Here is a 7,559-nt window from a genome sequence, read left to right as displayed (position 1 = left end):
TTTTAATTACCTCTGGGACTCCTATCTCTTTATTGAGAAACGGACATTAGTGAGAGACTGACAATGTGTTTTGAAATTGAACCAATAAAATTTACCTAAATACAGGCAGAGCAAAACATGCTGATGAGAGGGGACTGAAACAAGCCCAATCTGCAGGCTGACAGCTGAATTCTGTAGGTCACTCACTTACCTTTAGCTATTTAATGAACAGCTGTGCAGGTGCCTGTCCCCCTTGGGTAGGCCATATGTCAGGAAACATCAGCTAACCCTATCTTAAAGGAAACTCTTAATCTCCTTTATTCCAACCAACATGCAGCAGCCTAGCAAAGGCCACAGCCAAGGCTACACAAATAAAAGCATGTGCTTTTGAAAGGCCATGGGCAAGCAAATCTGTTAGCTGTGGACCTTACCTACACTAGATCTGCTCCTAGCTTCACAGTGAAAATGCCTTTGCTGGTTGTCCCCCTGGAGACCAGCCAGCTGAGATTTCTGAGCCTGCTCTGCAAAGTGAGATCTGGTGTTGGATGTGACTCGCCCAGTGTTTCTGAGCTTCCTCTGGCACGGGCTTGTTGAAGATGGGCCAAACACCTTTTCAGCTGGCTCCCTCGAAGGCTTGTATGAAGGAAATACCTTCTCAGTTAAAAAAAAAAAAAAAAAAAAGAAAAGAAAAAGTATGTTCTATCCCCAGCTCTAAATCTTACTCATTTCCTCCCTCTCCCATCTGCACCAAGAGTATGGGAAGTGCTGCCAGGTCAGTAGGGGGTGTCTGTGGGGTCTGTTGGTCTTGGGGAGGTGTCACAGTGACACAAGCCACAAAGTAAAGGTCTCAGAACCCTCTCCAGGGCAGGGTGTGGGTTTGGCCGGCACGGTACGGAGCAGCTCAGCACCAGATTTAGCTGCTGTGCGCTCCCCCGTGGTGCAGACCGGCCGGGATGCGCTCTCCCGATGCAGTGAACAGCCGTCTTGTACGGGACATCCGCGCTCACGGGACCTTGAGCCGCGACAAGCTCAGCAGAGCCCACAGAAGCTAACAGGAGGATTTGTCCTGGGGCTCTGGGTCAGACCCCGCTCAGGTGGAACCTGCAGAATGGGAAGACTTCGGAGGGGACGTATTTCAGCTCTGATGCCATTCCAAGCGCTGCTTTCCCTCCCCCCTGCTCCGTCCCCACCCCAGCGATCAGGCTCTTTAACATGACAAAGAGCCCGGAGGAGCGGGCCGCGGTGAATATTGCGGTCCCAGGCAGGGAATGGCCGGCTATAAAGGCCTGTCTGCGCGTCGGGGCTGCCTCAGCTCGGAGGTGAGACCTGCCCCCAGGTGGAGGTGACATCTGGTGTGAGGGGGGATCCGCCCCTCCGGCTGCTCCCCATGTGCGCGCACTTGGCGCTGCCCCCGTACCCCGCGTACCCCGGCGGGGCTGCCAGGGGGTGCCTGGAGCTCTGCTGGAACGCGGCGGGGGACGCAGGACAAGCGCCCACGGCGGCTGGGCCCGCGGGACACGCCGCGGCCAGGCACTCTCCGGAGGCAGCGGGGAGGAGGCACGCAGCAGGTAAGGCCTTGCAGCTGAGTCCTGGAGCTGATCCCCAGGATAACTCTGCTCCCAGGTCAGGCTCAAACGACTTGGAGCGGATTTTTCTCTTTCCCTGCCTTGGTTTCCTAGTGTGTGACCTAGGCAAACTGAGGTGCGGTAGGCAAGGAGGAGCGGTGACCTTGGCCAGTCACACCACTTTTCCATGCTGCTTTTCTTGGGTGACTGCCAACCGGTTTCCTAAACCTCAAAAGAGCCGGCAAGAGTGGAGGCACTGTCAGGTCTGTGCTCCAGGCTGAAGGGAAGAGTGACAACTTGGTCTTAGGGAAGTTCGTGGTTCTTGGTGCGGGAATGTCTGGGCCTCCTTTTAGTTAAATGCTGTCATGTGTGCCTTCGAGAGAAACAGATCCTGGAGATACTGCTCGAGGTGTCCCTTGTCCCCTTACAAACTCCTTGCACCTTTTATGTGCTTGTTAGTCATGAGCCAAGGCCTGGGTGCTGGGAGATCTGCTCCTTTAAATCGAGCATTGTTACTCACACTGCTTCTTTCATTTTGCCATTTTCCTCTGTTTCCCTCTTCTTTGTGTGCTCTTGTTGCTTTACCTTTCCCTTTTTAACCAAAAAGTCCCAGGCCTCATCACAGTGACATTTTCTGTTCCTGTCATTCCTCTCCCACTCCAGTGAGGGGCAATAGAAGAGCTGATAAGAGCAGGTTTTCTCCCAGCCTCACATTATGGTCAGCAGGGCAACACCCTAGCAAGGTAAATGGGTGGGAGGAGAGCTAGGTTTTGGGGTGCCACTTTCAAGCTGTCACTTGCTATGGAAAGCTACAGGCTCAGGCAGAGTGCCTATGGTTACTCGGCATGTGGCTACCTGCCATGTAGGTTCTCTGCATGCTACCTGCCTGACAAAGGCAGCGGGCAGATGGACTCGTGTGTGCCTCTCTTGGGTTTGGTATATAGACTTTAATCCCATCTTCAAAGACTCTCCCCTCATACCTGTCTCAAAGAGAGCCCTGTTGTGGAAGTCAAGGCCTACAGATGTCAGGACCTTGTGGGAGTGGGTCTGTCACAGGCTTTCATGTTCATGTCTGTTGCACTGTTGTTTATTTCTCACTTTCTCTCTCCTTTACTCTCTTCTTATGGGAGAGGGAGCACTTTTGTCCTGAGCTTGAGCTGCACATGATACATTTCATGGGGCTTTGGGATGACAGGTCAAGCAGCAACCTGGGGGAGCTGTAGTTCTACAGTGTCTCACTGTGGTTCCTGTCTAGCAGGAGACTTTCCTGTTTTCCAGGCCCATATTCCCAGCATACTCATTTTCTCCCTATAAAGTTTTTACTGCACAGCCTGTAGGAGCCAAGCATCCTGTGATACCACATGAAGTTTTGGCTTGCCATGCAGCCAGGTCACTGATGTTCAGCTTCCTGAAGGCTCTGCAGTCTACCCCCATGCACATAACACCGCAGGCCCTTGCACCTCTTCTGCTGACAGCCTCTTTCTGCTTGCAGACACAATCCCTTTGCAATCCTCATGGCCTCGCTCCCCAGCGCTGGAAACCTGCCCCACTACACCCCTGGCTGTTCACCCAGCCCCTGCTCTGGGTGGTGTCATCTCCTAGGGATAGCACATGGCCCAGAGCAGGCAAGCCTTGAGTGGCAGGCACCACAGAGACAGGAATGCCTCTGTAAGGAGAATAACAAGGGGAACACTACCACAGATTTGGCCTTTCTGAGGTCCAACAGGCGTGGAAGGCTTTTGAGTGATTGCTTAGTAGTTAGGACAGAAGAAGGAAAGGTTTTGTAGGATGGATGGGAAGTCCATTCCTCCAGGGGACATCAGTACTTTGCTCTGGACATATGTTCTGGTGATTGAGGAGGGTGTCTCAGTGTCACAGCTCTCAGGGTGACTGGTAAGGAGGTTGGGAGACATTGGTTGGGCTCTGTAGTCAGAAGGTGTGTACTGAAATGGCACTGCCCCATTCACTGCACTTCCAGTAGGAGGAGAGAGGATGGACCATGCAGGATAGTTTGCAGAGGAGGGAGGAATGGGCAGATTCATCATTATAATTAAGGGAAAGAGGAATGACTGGTGTCACAGCCCTTCAGTCAGGTTGCCCTGAGAAGGTCTCAGCCTCTCTCAGACCCCAGTAATCTGGCATGTGACACATTTTCTTATTGCTGCAGCCTGAATGACTTTGCATCTTGGCAGGTTTTGTCTTCACTAGGAGCCCAGATTGTTCAGGAAACTTTTCCCTTAGGTCTTTATCTCAACTTTGCCATCCACAGAGATCCCTTAAGACATGTACCAGGACAAATGAGAAGGGCTTGAATGCCTTCCTCTGCACTCTTGAATTTTGTCCCCTGTGTCCCTGGTACAGGACTGCTGCTTTCACCTGTTTCACACATCCAGCTTTCCTCTCTCTCTCTCCTTTTCCGTGTGAAATTTCTCTCCTTCATTATTCTCTCATTAAAAGCCTCTCTCAGACAAATAGGTCCTTCCACCTACAGTGTTTCCAGCAGTGGCATGGCCTGTGGTGGGAGACAAAGGCAAACAGGACTGAGCAAATATCTAATGCCTGATGTTCTCCACCTGCCGCCCTCACTGTGAGCACTGGCTGCTCTGCCCCACCGCACACCCCGGTCAGAGGTTTTTTTGTCTCTATTGAGTACCTTGGTATTGCTGGGCAGTCAGTTCTGGGGAACCCAGCCAGCAACCCAGAGCTGTGCTTGCAGTCATGACAAGGCCTTTTTACACCACAGTCAGACTGAAATATTACTGAGGCCATCTGGAGGAGGAGAGCCCACTGTTGAACCAATGTGCACCAAGATCTAGCACCACTCCCTGCCCTGACTTTTCTGCCTGGCAAAAGGGAGTCATAAATATCCCAGAAGGGATTGAGCTGGGAAGTTGCTCGCCCTCAGTGTGCTTGTCTGTGTTCTCAGATCCATGAAGAAAGGAGGGTCACACGAGCCTTTGCTTCAAGAAAGCTCCTGTCTGGTAGGCAAGGAGCTCTACAGCAGGCAGGGAGCATGCTCATACCCTTACAGCTAAACATTTTGTCTCTTACACCTCTTCTCATTTTCTTTTTATTTATAGAAGTATCCCCAGCCTCATCCAGTTCTGGGAATTTCAGCCAATTCACACCAGATTCAGCTACCAGTCCACATTCCTCATCCTCGTCCCCACAGCCTACAGCTAAGTCTCAGAAGGGCAAAGAATATGGCGTGGAAGGGATCAGGAAGACCAAGAGCCGGACAGCTTTCTCCAAGGAGCAGCTGCTAACCCTGCACCAGCGCTTCCAGAGCCAGAAGTACCTTAGCCCCCAGCAGATCCGGGAGCTGGCTGTTGCCCTGGGGCTCACCTACAAGCAGGTGAACACAGAGACTTTGACCCACAGTGTGTTGATCTCACAGTGGCGGAGTGGTCACTTAAGGGAGTGCCAGGATGGAAAGATGAGTCCCCAGCAGGGACTGAGGCAAAGGTGCCAGCCAACAGTTGCTCCCCTGCTTATTCATGCCCAGAGATGAGAAGCACTTTTGCAGATAGAGAGGTCAGTGACACCTCATTTGGGCCTCCCAAATCGGGGGTCAGTTAAGGGTTCTGTTGCCAACACCCGTAGTAGAATTGCAAACCCAGTGATGAATATGTTGTTCGCCACAAACGGTCTCTACCCTGGGCTTGACAGCACTTCACAGATTTTTTTCATGCGCTGTGAACTTCTCAGAAACCCTGTTCGCTGAATCACGGGGCTGCTGCGACTTCCTGAAAGCTCTTGCTAGTGTCTCCCGGGTCTTATCTTGTCCAGTATCTAATAATGCTCCACACTCAGCACTGCCTGGCTGCTTGACACTGCTCCCTCCTCCCCGTGGGTGCTGCTAGGTTTACACATCACTGCCCTTTAGGGTGTCTGCTGATCTCCAGGTAGGTTGCACGTAGTGAAATGATGCTGCCTCCAATGATGCCTTACTAAAGCAGGGCGGGGCTGGGCAATGGGGCACAAGAGCTCGCAGTTACAAGTCCAAAATCTTCCTGAAATTTGAATCTCAGAGCTGGGCATGATGGCCGGGATGCCCTGGGACTAAAAAGGTTATACGTGCATTGTAAGTGCACACATACAGCACACACTAAACTGGTTCTGTCAGGAACAAGGCAGGTAGGACAGTCTGCTCTTTCTTTCAATCCACATCCCTGCAAAGGCTGCTTTCACAGTGCAGACACAGCCCGGGGGGAAATGGCCCTGGAATTCGCCCCAGCAAGGAGCTTTGAATTTGTGAACTGCTGGGGACAAGGAGCAGATCTGTCCCTTCTCTCTTCGCAAATATGCAGAAACAGCGTTTTAGAAGTTTGCCTGTAGTGCAGGGAGCTTGTAGAGGTGCAGGTGGATCTGATTTCCACCAGTCATTCACCTCCATGTTTGGATTGAGTCAATTCGTCCCAACTATCACTGTCTCTTGACACCAAGCCACCCCCTCCCCCACCACACAGTTGCACTAGCCACCTGCTGAGGCTGCTAGACAGACCTCTCCCCTTGGCAACATCCCCCCAGGAGTTCTTAAAGGCTTTTATCTGCTGCTGCCCGTGTATCTCTGCCATCTGGTCACTCCCTCTGGTTCTTCCTGCTTGTGAATTTGGTTACATTTGTTCTTCCCTCTCCTTTGCTGACATTTTCTCTGCTTTCCCTTTCCCTCCCAGGTGAAGACTTGGTTCCAGAACCGGAGGATGAAGCTGAAAAGGTGCCAGAAACAGAGCCTGTGGAGCGAACGGGCTCAGTGTCTCACGCAAGTAAGAACAGAGCACATGGCTCTTCGGTCTGGGCAGATCAGTCCCATATTTCCTCCACGGGGCCAACTTAAGCATACGAGTGTGAGCATACCTGGCCTTCTGGTTTGCTCAGCACAGAGGCACAGACTCAGCACCACACCATGTGTATTGGTGGTAGCCCAGCAGTGTGCTGGCTATACCACAGAAGTGTTTCCAGGGAAAACCTGTTTTCCTCTTATGTATATATGAATATATATATATATATATATATGATTGTGTATCCACCCCTGAGCTATGGGAACATAGTTCTTCTTGCCCTCCATGCCATTGCTGCTGAAATGTGAAGGGACAGAGCCCCAATACATGTCAGGTCTGTGGACACCAGTGGAGAAGCTATGTGTTCTGACTCTCCGCCTTTCCCTTTCAGAGTGGCTTCCAGAGCGGTACTTACCTGGACGTGCACCCCAAATTCCACCAGGGCTTCCCCATCACCACAGCTGGCAACATCCAAACCATGCCTGCCCCCTGTCAGCACTATGGAGCAGGGCAGAACGCTTACACCATCATGACCAGCGAGGATGGAGGAGTCTTTGGCAAAGGCGGGGGGACCTGCAGTGTCCAGCAGACAGTGGGCTTCATTGCCCAGCACAAAGTAGACTTTTACCACAGCTATCCTGGCAGTGTGGAATATCCAGGCTCAAAGACAGGTGATGGCTGTAATTTTCACCACTCAGCCACTATGGGGGCTCCTTTCCCAACTGCTGCGAGCCATCATCTTTATCATTCCTAAGCACTGTGAATGTGGGGTATTTGGGCAGCCAGGAATCAAATCTTATTCTCATCTCTCCCTTTGTTATTGGTGTGCTGGGACACCAGCAGGGACACCTTGTAGCTAAAACCTGTTTTGGCATCCAGATGTGTGCCTACAGACATGCAGCTGTGCAGAGACCTGTTTGCCCAGGTACATGCACACAGAGCCCTTCATTTCTGTGCCCGTACACATGCACACACACATTCCTTTCTTGATTGGCACAGACCACCAAGCTCCCTTATAGCAAAGCCCAAGATCTGGCTACCCAGCTTATTCCCTGGATCGTCTTAATTATGGGTCTTGTAACTTTTCTAAGGGGAAGCACAGATTCCTTTGGGAATCTCATTTCTGTGTATCACTATACAGTTGTGTGTACATAATACATGAAGCCAGGGGCTGTGTGGAGAGGTGCTGGTCACATACCTTTAACTGAAGTTGGCGAAGTCACTGCCACGTGCC

General features: G+C 51.6%; 1 protein-coding gene across 1 annotated transcript; it reads left to right on the top strand.

Annotated features, from left to right (window-relative positions):
- Positions 1-1,227: 1,227 nt before the first annotated feature.
- On the top strand, positions 1,228-7,325 carry LOC137469235 (homeobox protein NANOG-like). The gene is made up of 4 exons (XM_068181777.1): positions 1,228-1,547; positions 4,625-4,899; positions 6,221-6,310; positions 6,717-7,325. Exons 1-4 carry the CDS (start codon positions 1,367-1,369, stop codon positions 7,077-7,079), a joined length of 909 nt encoding a protein of 302 aa, XP_068037878.1. The 5' UTR covers positions 1,228-1,366; the 3' UTR covers positions 7,080-7,325.
- Positions 7,326-7,559: the final 234 nt, after the last annotated feature.

The sequence above is a fragment of the Anomalospiza imberbis genome, chromosome 2 (assembly GCF_031753505.1).
Source record: "Anomalospiza imberbis isolate Cuckoo-Finch-1a 21T00152 chromosome 2, ASM3175350v1, whole genome shotgun sequence".
Classification (NCBI taxonomy): Eukaryota; Metazoa; Chordata; class Aves; order Passeriformes; family Viduidae; genus Anomalospiza; species Anomalospiza imberbis.
Note: the sequence above shows the minus strand (reverse complement) of the source record. Positions and strands in the feature narration are given on the sequence as shown.

Coding starts and splice junctions, on each gene's coding strand:
- LOC137469235 (XM_068181777.1), top strand. CDS start 1,367: ATGTGCGCGCACTTGGCGCTGCCCCCGTACCCCGCGTACCCCGGCGGG. Junction 1,548..4,624: donor GGGGAGGAGGCACGCAGCAG/GTAAGGCCTTGC, acceptor TTTTATTTATAG/AAGTATCCCCAGCCTCATCC. Junction 4,900..6,220: donor TGGGGCTCACCTACAAGCAG/GTGAACACAGAG, acceptor TTTCCCTCCCAG/GTGAAGACTTGGTTCCAGAA.